Below are 14,573 nucleotides of genomic sequence, written 5' to 3' on the forward strand. Positions count from 1 at the left end.
GTTTGGGCCCTGAGAGCATCTCCTGCCAGGGTGCTTGGACCTGCGGGTCCCCTTGCAATGAAGAGGTTCCTCTTCTGGTGGAGAGAGTCAGTGAAGTCCCCTGAGTTTGCAAATAAGAGATTCTCCCCTCTCTCCTACTCTTTTCCCAAGCTCTGGTTTCTAGCCTTTGTCTCAAGGGGAGTTGCGCTGTAACGGGAGAAGCTGGTCCCAGTCCTGCAGGCATGGCAGGCTGGTGACCCAGGGGGACAGGGTGGGGGACGGTCCCTTGGTCCCTGCCTCCTGCAAGCCAGGTTCAGCAAGGCCAGGAAAGGGTTTCCCAGCATCGAAGGGTTGTGGATGGTGTGGGATCCGGAGGACAGAGCTGGACCCGTTTCCATTACTTCCCCAGGGAGATCCAGGGCCACGGGGCATGGACGGACCAGCTGGTGTTGCCGGATTAGAGGTACCGATGTCCTGGGAGCTCTCACGGGCTTCACCGATGCTTCACCGTTTCCAACACAAACTGAAGTGAAAGGATTTATTGCCCCTTAACTGCCCAGGCCAAGAGTTTCAGAAGAGAGGAGAGATTTTTAATGTCTCATATCTTGGCGCTGACTTCCAGGACGTACTGTGCTCCTGCCCCGAAAATCAGACCACTTCCATCAGGCGTCCCTTTTGAGAAATCTGTTCCCGCTATCGTGGCACTTCTGTTTCCAGTATATCACCTGGAAACGTGTTTGGAAGGAGCCTTTGCCTTTATTGTGCAGCAGGAGCCATGAAGACAGGAGTCTTCTGTTTACCTTGAGGCTGTTCACTGAGGCTTGTAAAGCCAAGGAGCCACTTGCCACCTCTGTCAGGGACAGAAATGAGCAGGATTTTTTTCAGCTAAAACTCACTTGCAGGAAAAAAACATAGATTTCAGTGAAATACAAAATTCCAGTGAGATTTTCTGTTCAGTCTGAAACAAAATCCCATTTACTGAAAATCTGTTAATGCTGTCATTTTGGGACAGCTAGAAGTAATTACCCCCCCATATCAACTGCCACCCACAGCAAAAATACTGCTGTTGGCAGTGATTTAATGGAGCCCATCCCTCCAAGGAAGAAGGCTGGTAGTTTCTTCTGGGCAAGTCAATACTGCCAGAGACTGGTGAGGGAGCTGCCTCCCACAGCACCTGTTATAAGTGATACCCCTTCGCCTGCTGATTTTGTGTGTAGGAGAGGATGCTTAAAATATTCATAAAGGGCTTGAGTGTGAAAGACACGGTGGGGATGGATTTCTCCTAAATCCTCGATGTCGCTGCAGGGACTCGCAGGAGAAGATGGAGTGAAGGGAGACCGAGGCAAACCTGGTCCTGCGGTAAGTACTTCAGTGTGAAAGGAGTTTAATAACATTTAGTGATCAATTAGCCAGAAGAGCCTGCCTTGCTGGAGATGGGGCTATTTATCACGGAAGGGAAGAGGCACGGGGCAAACCTACAGGGCGCTCCACCGTCCCTGCCAGACAAAGCGTCTGACTTTGTGACGCTGGTCCTGCGCTGCGTGGCACAGGGGACCCATATAAAGATATTTGTAAGGACTCACTTTAGTTAAATACCTTTGTAACCAAGCCATCGTTTTCTTGGTTTCTTTAGAACTGTAGTTCTTTAAAAGCATTTTAATATAGCTATTAAAAAGATGTGAAAAAGCGCTGATGCAGTTGTGCAGTTAATGCTCATTTATCAGAGTGGCTGAAACAGGTCCAGTGCATTCGGCTTTCCTGTCTTTGCACAATAAATCTGCTTGTGGCACTTGGATCTGAAGGCTCCCCAGGAAAGGCAGTTCTGCCAGCCCAGGGCATGCTCCCCAGAGTACTTGCCGCTGCCGCTTAGATGTCTGCTCGCGCTGGTGGCTTACCTGCCCCTTCCCATCGCGGCCTGAGCTCCGGCTGGCTGCACCAGTTTTATGGTTGTGGTCCTGACGTTTACAGAGCTGCAGACGTGTTACTGACGCTCTGCACTTCCACTGGAGGGGTGAATCTTGTCTGGATCCCAGCTTTCCTGTGCTGCAGTGTCCCTATGCCCAGGCAAGACCATATCCTTAACTCAGGTGATTCCTTTTGCTTAGGTGAAGTCAAGAAATAGAAGAAATTGGATTTGCAAAGCAGAAAGAGAGAGGCGTCTCACTACCTCTGTGAAGTTAGGCTTGCTGTCCCCCTGGGCCTCTGTCTCCACACTAGCTACCACGTACACATCTCCTTATCACCCAGCAATAGATAAGCCACAAACACCCATGATCGTATCTCAGCCAGACGTTAGACAGCTTCTCACGTGCCCCTCCAGCCCCAGCCTTTCCTTTTTTGCTGTGCTAGGAATGAGGTCCCAGCCCCAAGGGGGCATCCGGGCCCCTAAGCCCCCTGCAGAAATGGATGGGAATTTGGGAGCCAAACCAGGGAATGGGAGCCTGAACTCTTTGTCAGATTTGGGCCGGGTCTGTAACGGCTGCCTCTGTTTTCTGTGCACACCAGGGCTCGGCGGGCTCCCGGGGCGGAAAGGGTGTCCCTGGATTCAAGGGCTACTCGGGGCCTGAAGGAGCCAAAGGAGCTGCGGGAGCAAAAGGAGAGCTGGGCCGGCAGGTAACTTGTCTCACCTTCCTGCTCTCCACGGAGGCGATGAGGGGACCTCCCGGCAGGGCAGCCCTCCTCCGTGCAGCTCCAGCACTGGCGCCCAGGTTTTGCTCACCATCCTTCCCCCAGCTCTGAAATTTCGGCTTCTGTAGCGGAGCAAGGAGTTGCTCCAGCCATGGCATCCCCGCTCAGGTTTGCAGCACTGCCTGGGCTGGGAGCAGCCCTGAGCACTGCGGCATGTGCCTCATTGAAACCCGCCTGCAATCCCCCTTTTGTTGTGTCACCAGCCCCTGGAGGAATGACTCACCATCTCATTTAGCCCGGCAGGAATCCATAAATGTTGCTTTTAATAACCTTGCAGCTCTGTAGGGCTGAACCTCCCGGGGTACAGGGGAATTGGTACGTGAATCAAGCTTCGCAGCTTCAAGGTGACTGGTATTTTAGAGAGAGGGAAAATGAGGCACTGACCTCGGCGAGAAGTTACGGGTTGAGGCGCTGAGCTGGTGGGTCTGCTGTGGACCTTCCAGGTAGAGCTCCCTTGGTGCAGAGCAGGGGAAAAGCTTGGGGCAGAGCTCAGATCCCTTGACAAGGCAACCAGCCCTTTACCTGCTCTCCTGCCTTCCCCCAAATAACCCAGAGCTGACGTCAAGTCAAGCTTTTTTGTCTCTACGTGAATTCAGGGTCCTCTCGGGTCACCAGGCGAGGCTGGAGCACCGGGATTAAGCGGCACCGAGGTGAGTGGGGGTCCTCTGCTGCTCCTCTTGGTCCCAGTCTCCAGCTTTCCTCAAAGCCCCGTTCTGAGCAGGTCTAACGGGCTGGGCAAGGATTTGGGGGAATAGCCCTGCGACAGCCAATTTTTTGGAGTTCTTTGGTTTCTTTCTTCCTCAGGGTCTGATGGGTGCGAAAGGGAATCCAGGCAAACCAGGAAAACCGGGGCAAAAGGTGAGGACCTGGAGGCCTGCTGTGGTGTTTTGTCTCTCCTGAAAGCCTGATTCGGGTGTCAGCGATGATTCCCACGTGGTCAGCACCTCCCTGCTCCTGCAAAACACTGCCTATGGCCCCTCTTGGCATGCTTGGGTTGGGAGAGGGGCAAAAATCCCACTGGGGGCCCTTGACATAGAGCCTCCTAAAGTGCATCGTGTGGGCGACAGCAGGGAGGGGAGGTCAGGGGGGACACCCTTACGGAGGGTTTTCCTTCTCCTTTTGGATTTTAGGGGTCTCAAGGGCGAGCTGGTCCTGAAGGGCAGAAAGGTTGCAAAGGAGAAAAGGTACCTCCAAAAATCCTCCTCTTTCTTTTTTCTTATGGAAAGTAGCCAAGAAGCAGCAGCCCATGGTCAGTGTGCCTGAAGTCATCACATCACTGCCTGCTCCTCGTGAAAGCCTTTAGGCATCCATAAACCCATGAGGCTGAAGATCACTTCATGCAATTAACCCATTCATGTTTGGTGCCTTGGGCGGTTAGAGAAGCCATGGGGGAGCAGCATCTGTCCCTCCTTCCCCCAAGCCACCTTCCAGTCCCGTGAACCATCTTGGTCATGTCCCCCGCAGGCCAGATTTTGAGGGAGATCCATGTGGGAGCTCTGGGTGCAGGAAAGGAAAGTTTGTACCCAGTGAGATGTCCCGGGGAGCCAGCAGTGGTGCATGGTGCAGGCTTTCCGGGTACAGCGGTGGTAGTTATTGCTTTAATGCCTGCAAACTGGGGAAGAAGCAATGCTTTTTCATCCCCAGTGCTAGAAACGGGGCACGGGCTGCTCCCAGCTCAGCTCTGGGAGGGTGCGGCAGGGCTGGAGGGGTTCGTGGCTATGGGTTGTGCCTCGCGTGGGTCAGTCCAATCTCAGGTGTTGTATGGAGGGAGAACCCGTGAGGGTCCCTAAAACCCAGGGCTGCCTCGACTGCTTTCCTTGTCTGCACAGTGCACAATAACCCCCTGGAGCAGGCCTGGGCGCGGGGTCTGGCTGGGGCGGTGGAGAGCCTCCTCAAGGGGCCGACATGTCTGCCCCATCTCCATCAGCCCCTGCCCTCGTGGGGCTGTAAAAGCCTTGGGAAGGGACGTTTCTCTTCGCTGGCATTTCCACGACACCACCCTGGTGCCTGTGCCCACGTCTCGGGGCCCCGCGGTGGGCTCCGGCGCTGGCATTCCCGCGCGGGCTCCAGCTGCTTTCCGCCCGGTTGGCCTCCTCGCTCGCTCCAACAGCTGCCATCTCCGCTGTCTCCCGTCTCTGCAGGGCAGCGCTGGGCGCGACGGGGAAGAGGGGGTCCCCGGCGAACCTGGCAGAAGGGTAAAACGGCGCCGTTGCCCCCGTGGAGGGTGGGGGGAGGCAGCTGGGCTGCTGCCGGGAGCGGCGGGGACCTGCAGCGCTGGGGGGGACCCGGTGTCCCTGCGGGGTGGCGGCGGGGGGACGCGGGGTGGCGGGAGGGCAGTGCGTCGTGCGAGCAGCTGCGTCGGTGCATTTAATGTGCTTAATCGCTCAGGAGCCCAACCTCTGTCGTTGCCCAGGGCAAGCGAGGCAAGGCTGGCCACAGGCCACCGAGAGGCCCCCGGGGACCCAAGGTAGGCCAGCGCCCCGCTTTCGTTTCACAGACGGGCCTGGGGTCCCCCTTATGTCGGCCAGGCCCCCTCTCTCCCCGAATTTCTCCCACGGCTGCATCACCAGGTTGTCTGATGTGGCCACATGTGCTGCTTGGAGGCTGAGCCAGGGGCTCTGGGCGTCCCACCAAGAGACCCCTGTCCCCCATCGCCGCCAGGGCGAGGGCTCCTCTGGCACCGGGCGGCAGGAGCTCTCCTGTCCCCCAAGACGCTGGCGGGCAGCTCGAGGTGCTCCCCAACCAGGGGAGGGACGCTGCTTCCCCAGGTCCTCCAGCTACTCGTGGTTCAGGGTTTTCTGGGAGCAGAGATTGATATTTTTACGTGTAATAGTTCCTCCTGTTTTCTTGCTGCCATGGCTCTCACCAGCATCCTGGCTGTGGCCTCCCTCGGGCTACGGCAGCACCTACAATTACCCCTTTGGACATGCAACATTTTTGTAATTCTTGCGTTTGGGGTGGGGCTTTTCCAACTCCGAGGTATCAGAGATGTAGATATATGTTCCCTTTGCTATGGTTAAAAAATATGCTAGTAGTATGTTGAGAACCCCCATTACTACTCTTTGTTCATGTGCCTAGAAAGGGAAGGGCCAGTTTTGCATGATTGCCCTCAAAACTGTTCCAGGCACTCTGAACGTGCCACACTGACTCCCAAACCGGCCCCTCTCCCGTCATGTATCCAGCCTCCCCACCACTGCCCTGGAGCGAGATGGGCTTCTGCCTTGCTTTCGCATTGAACTCTGTGCAAGCCAGTAAGGGTCTCCCGCTTTTGCCTTTCAGGGCTTCCCAGGTGAAGAGGGGCTGGAAGGGCCCCAGGGCCCCCAAGGACCTTACGTGAGTATCGGCTCCGGAGGTGCCCACTTGCAAGGAGGTTTTGGGGGAAGCTGGCTGTTCCCCAGCCCCACAGCTGCGGGGATGCCGGCGGCTGGAGCAAAGGCTTGAGGAGCACCAGGCTGTGCTCCTGCCTCTTGGCCATGGACAAGGCGCTTTGGCCTCAGTTCATTCCCTGCCACCCGCTGGGTCCCTCCAGGACCTCTCAGCTTCTGAGATCAGGCATGTTCACAGCCCCTGCAGTACCACCGTGCAGCCCAGCTCTGCCGGCGACCAAAGAGGAGAACCATTTAAAAAGTATGACGTTTCTAGATGTTTTATCCATCTAGCGTACCTTGGTCATGATCTCTTGCCTTCTCTTCCCAAATTAGCTTCCCAGCAGTGCATATGCAGTGAGGCCAATCAGATCGTTTTTATAAAAGCTGAATGGTTCCCTTCCCTGTTAAAGACCAGGTGTAATGTCCAGCAATTATGAGTGCTTGTAGAAGACGTGTCAAGTGTGGCTGTGCTCATGTTCCCAGAGAACTGCCGTGGCTGAAAGGATAGGTTGTACTGCAGTATCTAGTATCGGTCCAAAAAAAAAGCCGGTTATTGTTTTTAATTGCTGTGTATTTCTTTTATCCATTGTTTGAAAAATCTCACCTTAACCAAAATGAAAATGAGAAGCCAGGATGTTCTAGAACCAGCCAAAGACCCTGAACTGCATTTTTAATAGGGTATTTTTTGGGGTAAGAAGGGATCCTCCAAAGGCAAAGATCAAATATTTGATGATAAATGCCTCGAGGTCTCTAAATCTGCCTGAAATTCCCAGAATCCTTGTGGCAACCCACAATGACAGTTCATGGTGAAGCCCTTCCTGGCCAGAGAGAGAGATGTCCCTGGAGGATGAGGCCCTGCACGGTGACCTCTCTTCAGCAGTCCCAGCAGGTGTGAGAAATTCAGCTCGCTGCAGCCATGGGGTGATGTGGTTGACATATATTTTTCTCTCTTAGGGCCTTCCTGGGCTGAAAGGCGTGAAAGGAGACCCCGGCCCAAAAGGACAGAAGGTAGGAGATGTGCTGCTGTGCGGGCACTGGGCGCAGTGGGGACTTTGGGTAGAGGCTAGCATTTAATTTGCTGGATACGGTTGCATATCCCCCCCCCCCCGCTTCTTGAACCTCGATCACTGCAGCATCTCACTTCTTTCCATGTTGGCCCCACTTTCCCCAGACATTGAGAGATGAGCGCTTTAGACTCTCTCCTGTCCCCACAGGAGCTTTTCCCTCTGACAGGTCCTTTTCCAGCCTCTGTAGCCTCTTGATGTCGCAAGCAGGACCCCGTAGCATGCCGTGTTTTAATCCCCTGTTCTCAGCACTGCTGCTGACTCCGCAAATGCACACACCTTCTCTGTGCCACTTACTGATGAGATGATGGATTCAACCTTGGCACCAGAAGCCAAGCACATCCTCACGGTCCCATCCATCAGCTGCAAGGCTGTAAATAAGAGTGACAAGCAGTCCCTGGTGGCGGGCAGTTGCTCGCAGCCTTCAGGAAAATGAAGCTCAGTAATAAATAAAGCTTTAAATCTATTGCAAGCTAAATGAGCAATGGCAGATGTTAAAGTCCAGGGCTTTCAGCAAGGCCAAAGTCTGTGGGAAAGCAGCCGCAGGAAGAGGCTGTTCTTCACTGCAGCAGTGGTAGAGCCGCCTGGAGAATTGTCTGTGTCCGTGTTTGCTGCGGTTGGGTTTCTTCCTCTGCTCCACAAGATTTCAGAAAACAAGAAATTTTTTTTTGTTTTGTTGTATTTTGTTTTGTTTTATTTTCTCAAAGTATTTCCTAGGAACCTCTGAGTTGCTGTCAAATAATTTAACCTGGGATAAAATACTTATTGTTTTGCCTTTGCAGCTGAGCAGGGACTGAAGATGCTCTGCCACACTTTTTCCTTCCCGACCAATATGTGCATGTTTAATTCTAACAAACCAAAAAGATTTTTTGCAGAAAGTCTGCAGCTGGCCATTGCTGGGAATTTCAGGTCCCCGTTCCAGCTATTTCTGCCTCGCAGGAGTCCGGGAGACATTTGGCCAGGGTTGCCCTTTCCAGACAACCTGCTGGTTGGGCTAGTTGCTTGTGCAGTAGGAAGCCGGAGACCAGAGAGGGTTTCCTGGAGGACGTCTAGGTCCTTCCCTGCTCTCGGGCTGGACTGAAGGGAGCCTGTTGCCTGCAGTGCGTGTAGGCTTTCTCCTGGGGGGATGGCTGCCCTTTGGAGACCTCAGCCTGTCCACGCTGTGGGCACAACCGCAGCAGTAAAACCCACGCTCGTGGCCTTCTGCGTGGGTCCAGATAGCAGGTAACACCTCCATTGCCAACCGTATAAAATACTGCCAAAGGACTAAAATTGAGCAGGGCAGAGCTCTCGCTCCAGGCTGCTATGAGCTGACGTTACAGGGCATTTCTACCCATCTTTGCCACCAAAACTTTTACTGACTGTCCCCTGACTGATACTCCTAGGGTGAGAAAGGCAGCATGGGAGAGCTCGGCCAGCAAGGCGACGATGGCTTCAAGGTGCGTGAAGGGCTTTCTCTCTTCCTCCCTCCCCTTGCTCCGTTTGGCGTCCTGTGTGACACCCCTTCCACCTCTCCTAGGGCAAGCAAGGACCCCCCGGTGTCCCCGGACGGCCAGGACCCAAGGGACAGCAGGTAACCGTGGGCTGGCGGGTGACGGGAGGCCAGTGTGTGGCAGATGCACTGGGAGGAACCAGCCCCGCGTCGGCACAGTGCACCCAGGCAGCATCGGGCACGCAGCCCTGCAGCTTTGCTGGACAGTGCCAGGCACGTTGCAGAGCGTTTGGGGCATAAATTAGTATTTGGGGCAATTTCCTTCATCCGTTCTTGCAAAATACGTTGGCAAAGAGAAAACTGGGGCACCGCCTGCTCTGTAGCCCCAAAGCGCTGGGAGATGCCGCTGCTCCCAACAGGGACTTGGCTGCGCCGTGACCTCCAGTCATGTCTTTGCAGGGTGACGACGGCCCCCCCGGTCCATGGGGCTTCCCCGGGCTCCCCGGGAAGCCGGTAAGTCCTTCGCTGTCCCCGCAGCGCGTGGGCGAGAGCGGGCTGGGGCGGCAGGCGGAGCGATGGGAGCCGGAGCGCGGCCGTACCTGGGCTCGAGAAGTGCAAGCGCGCGAGCACGGAGCGGGCTGGGTGCGCTGATGGCCGTGCCCCGGCACCGGAGAGGTTAAGACGGGATTAGACTTGAATCAGATCTGATTGCAGCGATTATGTCGCCTCCGAGAGCGCAGCAGCCTCCCTCTTAGGCCACGTCTGTTCTTTTTCCCTTCAGGGCTTGTCGGGACACAAAGTAAGTGCAGCAGAGCATCCCGAGCGGTCCTGCCCCCCCCTCGGCGCGGCGCTGCAGGACGCATGAGCCGGTGCCCGCTGCTGGGCCGCGGGCGTCGACGCGGTGCCGTATTCCGCACCGCGGCATCTCACCCATGTCGTTCTCTCCCTCTCCGCTTTGGTTTGCCGCAGGGACCGAAAGGCTTCGTGGGCCGGCCGGGACCCCGGGGCAAGCGGGGCCTGCCGGTAAGCGGGGCTGCTCGCGCCCCTCGCGCCCGGCCTCCCCAGACGGGGGGAGCTGCCTGCCCCCAGCGTGCCGAGCCGAGCCGCGGGATCGGCCAGCTCCTGCAGCCGTGGGGGGACCCGGGAGGCGGCGGGGGGGGAAGGCCCTCGGGCAGCCGCCACTGCCACCGGTGTTGTCGTTGTCACCCAGGGTGTCGCCGGCCCTCCTGGCCCGAGCGGGCTGTCGCTGAACCTGTCGGCGGAGGAGCTGCAGGTGAGCGTCCGCCGGGGAGGTGCGATGCTTGGCGGGGCCGGCGGCGCTGGCCGCTGCCCGGCGCGGACGCTGGTGGGACACCCGTCGTGGGGCGGTCTGGGCTCTGCACGGATCACGAGCCGGGATGTCCGTCCCACCAGCCGGGATGAGCAACAGTGAGGTGGCCTCCCACCCGGCATTTCGCAGCCCCCGCACTGGCGCCTTGGCATCCGCGTCGTCTTCGCACGAAACGCCGGGGTCGAGCGAGCCGACGGGTTAATCCGGGAGCGGCGGGACGGCACGGCACGCGCTGCCGCGATGGGGAGGCGGGAGCTCATTTATGTCCCCCCCCTGCTTTCAGCACCTGATTTATCCCTCCGACCGCCTCAACCACACGGTGGTGTGGGCTCTCCTGGCCACCCTGAAGCACGAGCTGAAAGCGCTCCTCGAGCACCCCGACGGCACCAAAGAAAAGCCGGCGGCCACCTGCAAGGAGCTGCTGCTGGCCCACCCTCAGCTGCCCGACGGTGCGGGGAACGCGGGGGCCCCGGGGCTGGGGCGGGGGGGCAGCTGCCACAAGTGCCACCGCTGCTGCCAGGGCTTGGTGTGATGGGGGGGACGCCGTGGGTACAGGGACGAGGTGGATGCTCAGCCGGTGGTGGGGAGGCCAGGAGGACATGGCCACGATGGTGGTTTGCTGGAGGCAGGATCCAGGCTCACGGGCACCGCGTCCCCTCGCTGCTAGCAGACGGCGTTGCCCTGCGCTCGCCTTTTGCAGGCTGGCAGGGCCAAAACGCAGCGCTGGCTCCGTGTGTCAGGAGCATCCCTCCGCCACGGCGAGGGGAGGCTGGAGGCGGATTTGGGGGACGAGGACAGCCAGAGTGCCTCCGGCTCCTGCATGCAGGACGTCTCCCCACGCCCGGGTCTGGCCAGCCGAATTTCCTCGTACCGGGCTGTGCACATGCGTGTTGCGGTGTGTGTGCATGTGCATGGAGAGGCGCACGCGTGCGAGGAGGAGCGAAACACGGCGTGACGCCTCCTCGCTGGCCCTGGGCGCTGCCGGCCCAGGTGAGGTGCCGTGCTCTGGTGCCAGGCGCGCGCTCTGCCTCCCTCCAGGTCGCTACTACATCGACCCCAACCAGGGCAGCCCCCGGGACGCCCTGCTGGCCTTCTGCAACTTCACGGCGGGCGGCGAGACCTGCATCCCCCCCGTGCACAACCAGGTAGGGCCGCCGGCGGCTGCAGCCCTTCGCCGCCGCTCCGAGCAGCCGAGGACAGAGCCGATGCTCCTGGCTCCGGCGGGGCGACCTGACGCCGTCCCCCTGCCCGCAGGTCCCCATCCAGGCCTGGCTGCGTGCCTACGCCTCCGCAGGCACCTTCGAGTGGTTCAGCGCCCTGCCCGGGGGCTTCCTGGTGAGTCCCGTGGTGGCACCGCTTGCCCGGGCTCGGGGGTCTCCTGCACCCGCAGCGCCGGGGTCTCGGGGGCATCCCGCGACCGCACAGTCCTGCCGGCCGTGCCCGGAGGCGATTCAAGGCGTTGCAGCCCGTGGCGGGGCTGGCCGGGGGGGGCAGCGCCCTGGCAGCCCCCGTGAGCGGGCGCTCTCGTCCCTGCAGCTGGAGTACGAGGGGGCCAGCCCCGTGCAGCTCCGCTTCCTCAAGCTGCGCAGCAGCCTGGCCACCCAGAAGGTCTCCTACTCCTGCCGGCCGGCCTCCGAGCAGGGCCAGCCCCAGCTGGAGAAGGCCATCCAGTTCCTCGCGGACTCCCGGGAGCAGAGCTACGCGGCCACGCTGCAGGGCTGCGTGGTAAGCGTGGCCGTGGCGGTTCTCCAGCCCCAGCACTGCGTTTTGCACCCGCAAGAACCACTGCGGTTCGCGGAGCCTCTTGCCGCGTGTTTGCAAGCCCAGGGCTCGGGATGGACGAGGCTTCCCACGGCGTTGGGGAAGGAAGAGCATCTCCTCCCTGGGCCCGAGGAGCTGCTCAGCCCTGGTGGTGGGACGTGGTGGAGGACGGGCTGGGCTGCCCAGCGGGCAACGCGGGTGCTGGGGGAAGCTGCAAGGGGCTGGCGGTGGAGACCTGGCCCTGCCAACGGGGGGTTTTAGGGAGTAACATGGGCGGCAAAGGGGATCTGCGGTGCTCACAGGTGGGTCCTTCAGGTGGACCATCAGCATCTCGCACCAAGCGTTGCCTTCATGCACTAGCTTGAGGTGAGACCCAGCGGAGGCCAAGCCAGGCCACGGGTTTTGGTGCTGTTCAGCTGCCACCTGTGTTCGTTTCAGCTCGACAACGAGTCGTCCATCACCGACACCATCTTCCAGTTCGCCACCGAGGAGCTCGCCCTGCTGCCCCTGCGGGACCTGGCCGTCTTCCACAACGGCGACGCCTCGCACCAGTTTGGGTTCACAGTCGGACCGGTTTGCTTCAGCTGAAACCAGCGGCACCCAAACGAACCGGCCCTCTCGCTCCCCACGCGGACTGCTTTCCCACGGGGACGCGGGCGGAGGGGGACGGAGCGGGGGTGCTCCCAGCCCGCTTTCTGGAGCTGCCGGGCCCATTTGCAAGATACGTGTTTGTAGCTGCATTATGCCGTGGACTACACTTCCTTCTGAAGTAGAAGAATATTGTTTACAAAAGTTGTTTCCCTATAAATTATATATATTATATATATATATGTATATGAAAAGGTGCTAATTCAACTACAGACCAGGGGAGGACGTGTAATTGCAATCCATACAGAAGTCCTAGCTCTCCTTTGGGGCTGCAACTCAAGCAGGGTTGGAAGGGGCTTTGGCGGTGCGAGGGAAACAGCCGTGTGGTGCAGCAGGGCAGCGGTACCGTGCACAGCGGTGCGGCTCCGGTCAGTCAGTGGCAGGAATTTAAACCATTTGGTTCCTATGCTGCAGCAGCATTATTTAATACTTTATTTTTGTTATTTAATACTTGTATTTATTGTTTCTCCCTTGCAACGCTGCTGCGGGGCTGCATGGCATCACGCTAGTGTGGATGAGCCCCAAGGGCAGCACTCAGCCAGCGGCAGCTTCAGGCATGGGCTGAAGGCCCTGGGCTTTCCCCTCCGCTGGCTGGTTTCTCTTTGTCTCCTGCCACGTGCCTGCTGCACTGGTCATCGCATGGGATGTGGGTTTGGAGAGCTAGGGCTGGCTCCCGCCATGAAATGCACAGACTTACTGCGGGCATTGCCATTCTTGGCCTTTTCCCACCCAAAAGCAGCGCCCCTGCTGCAGGAGTCCCCCAAAGCAAGGCTTAATTGCCCCATCCTGCTGCAGCTGCAAAACTGAAACCAAAAAAAACCCCCCAATTCTCTGCAATAGGAGAGACTTCCTTCCCCAAAGGGAGGGGAAAGGGGAAGTGGAGCGGCTCGCAGGCGTGCTGCGAGGGCGGCGAGTGTCGCGGCCGCCCGGGAAGCTGGGAACTGGCGCCACGGAGCAAGCTGGAGCCAAGATGGAGAAAAGGGATGAGCGTGTGCCAGATCTAGCTGTAGCCTGTCAATCAGTGCAGAGCACTCTTCCCCGCAGGAAGAGCCAAGAGGAAAAAAAAAAACAAAGGAAATGTGGTTAACAGAAAAAATAATGCAAAGCTGAGGAATGAAAGAGGAGACCCTTAAGCTCTAAGGTCAAACCTTGAGAGCCAAAAAATAAAAAAAAACAAACAAAAAGATGTCTGCAGGAAGGCACAGCCATGACAAGAAACCTGAGCGCACCACCCGACATCACGGACCTGTCCGGTGAGCCAAGGCCCAGGCTGCTCTGGTGGCTCTCCCTTTCTGGGAAGAAACGTATGCAAAAAAAAAAAAAAAAAACTGTTCAGTTTTAGCAACATTTTCTTCTCTTCCTCTTGCAGGGGAGGGAAACCCCACACAAAGTCCCCTCCCTCAGCTCACATGGTGGACATGCTGGCCAACACCCAGAGGCGATTCATTTGCCAAAAGAATTATGTGTCTATTTTTTGACACCAACTTTTGAGTTTTTTTTTTAAAGAGAAATAACGCATTCAGGGATTTAGCCATTTCTTTTCTTCTTTAAGCAACAAACACACCCTTTATAACCCCACTTCCAGCTTTCTGGCCATACGGACAACTACGCTCGCTACCAAAAGTGGTGTTTTACCGTCCAGTGCACATTTCCTTCCCCAGCCAGGCATTATAAATGCGTTTGCAAGCGCGGAAAGCCTCGCAGCACCGTTGGGGCACATCAGTGTGCTCGCTTGCCGACGGGGGGGGGGGGGGTGAGGCATGGGTCACTGCGGCAGCCTGCGCTGAGGCAGGGGCAACCGCAGCGAAGCCCCCGCTCCAGCTGGGAAGGCCGCAGGGTCCCGAGCGGCTGCTGCAGCCGCGGTACCAGCTTTCCTAAGAGCCTCACGTCGCCTTCGCACGCCCGCTTAGCACCTGCTTTTGGAGGAGCTAAGGTGGGGAAGGGAAACCATAGCCTCTGCACGAGCAGGTACCTTGGCTATGCTGTCCTGCACCTAAACAGGCAGGAAGCCGGCAGCGGGCAGGCACGGGCCAGGCTGCCTTCGCCCCGCGCATTGGCCCGGTGCCCTGCACCAAGCCAAGGGTGCAAGGTGCAATGGGAAGGGCTGAGCTCTTGCCCGCTTGCTAGCCAAGGACATCAGCTACGGCTCCAGCAGCTCAAGGGCAGGAGCTCTTTGGCAGGATATGGGTGTTTCTGTATGAGGGAGGACACCACAGAGGGAGGCCCTGGCAGCCAGGCAGGCAGCCGCAGCTCTGGGCATCTCGGGTACCATGAGCGAGTGGCGGCGGCCCCTTCTTGGATGC

At 58.1% G+C, this 14,573-nt stretch overlaps 1 protein-coding gene across 5 annotated transcripts in view; it reads left to right on the plus strand.

Moving 5' to 3' along the window:
• COL27A1 (collagen type XXVII alpha 1 chain) overlaps positions 1 to 12,448 on the plus strand; it is a 118,381-nt gene extending 105,933 nt beyond the window's left edge. For 4 of the 5 annotated variants that reach the window (XM_026113797.2, XM_064523643.1, XM_064523642.1 and 1 more), the window contains 21 exons: positions 389 to 442; positions 1,285 to 1,338; positions 2,485 to 2,592; positions 3,264 to 3,317; positions 3,472 to 3,525; positions 3,798 to 3,851; positions 4,809 to 4,862; positions 5,081 to 5,134; positions 5,947 to 6,000; positions 6,990 to 7,043; positions 8,485 to 8,538; positions 8,619 to 8,672; positions 8,991 to 9,044; positions 9,313 to 9,330; positions 9,501 to 9,554; positions 9,742 to 9,804; positions 10,145 to 10,310; positions 10,900 to 11,006; positions 11,116 to 11,196; positions 11,398 to 11,586; positions 12,061 to 12,448. In XM_026113797.2, the coding sequence (XP_025969582.2) occupies positions 389 to 442; positions 1,285 to 1,338; positions 2,485 to 2,592; positions 3,264 to 3,317; positions 3,472 to 3,525; positions 3,798 to 3,851; positions 4,809 to 4,862; positions 5,081 to 5,134; positions 5,947 to 6,000; positions 6,990 to 7,043; positions 8,485 to 8,538; positions 8,619 to 8,672; positions 8,991 to 9,044; positions 9,313 to 9,330; positions 9,501 to 9,554; positions 9,742 to 9,804; positions 10,145 to 10,310; positions 10,900 to 11,006; positions 11,116 to 11,196; positions 11,398 to 11,586; positions 12,061 to 12,210 (1,584 nt within the window). In that variant the 3' untranslated portion in view covers positions 12,211 to 12,448. Of the gene's footprint in view, positions 1 to 388; positions 443 to 1,284; positions 1,339 to 2,484; positions 2,593 to 3,263; positions 3,318 to 3,471; positions 3,526 to 3,797; positions 3,852 to 4,808; positions 4,863 to 5,055; positions 5,135 to 5,946; positions 6,001 to 6,989; positions 7,045 to 8,484; positions 8,539 to 8,618; positions 8,673 to 8,990; positions 9,045 to 9,312; positions 9,331 to 9,500; positions 9,555 to 9,741; positions 9,805 to 10,144; positions 10,311 to 10,899; positions 11,007 to 11,115; positions 11,197 to 11,397; positions 11,587 to 12,060 lie in introns of those variants that run through there. The other variant, XM_064523645.1, reaches the window with a different exon arrangement.
• Positions 12,449 to 14,573: the final 2,125 nt, after the last annotated feature.

Source organism: Dromaius novaehollandiae, chromosome 20 (genome assembly GCF_036370855.1).
Source record: "Dromaius novaehollandiae isolate bDroNov1 chromosome 20, bDroNov1.hap1, whole genome shotgun sequence".
Taxonomy (NCBI): domain Eukaryota; kingdom Metazoa; phylum Chordata; class Aves; order Casuariiformes; family Dromaiidae; genus Dromaius; species Dromaius novaehollandiae.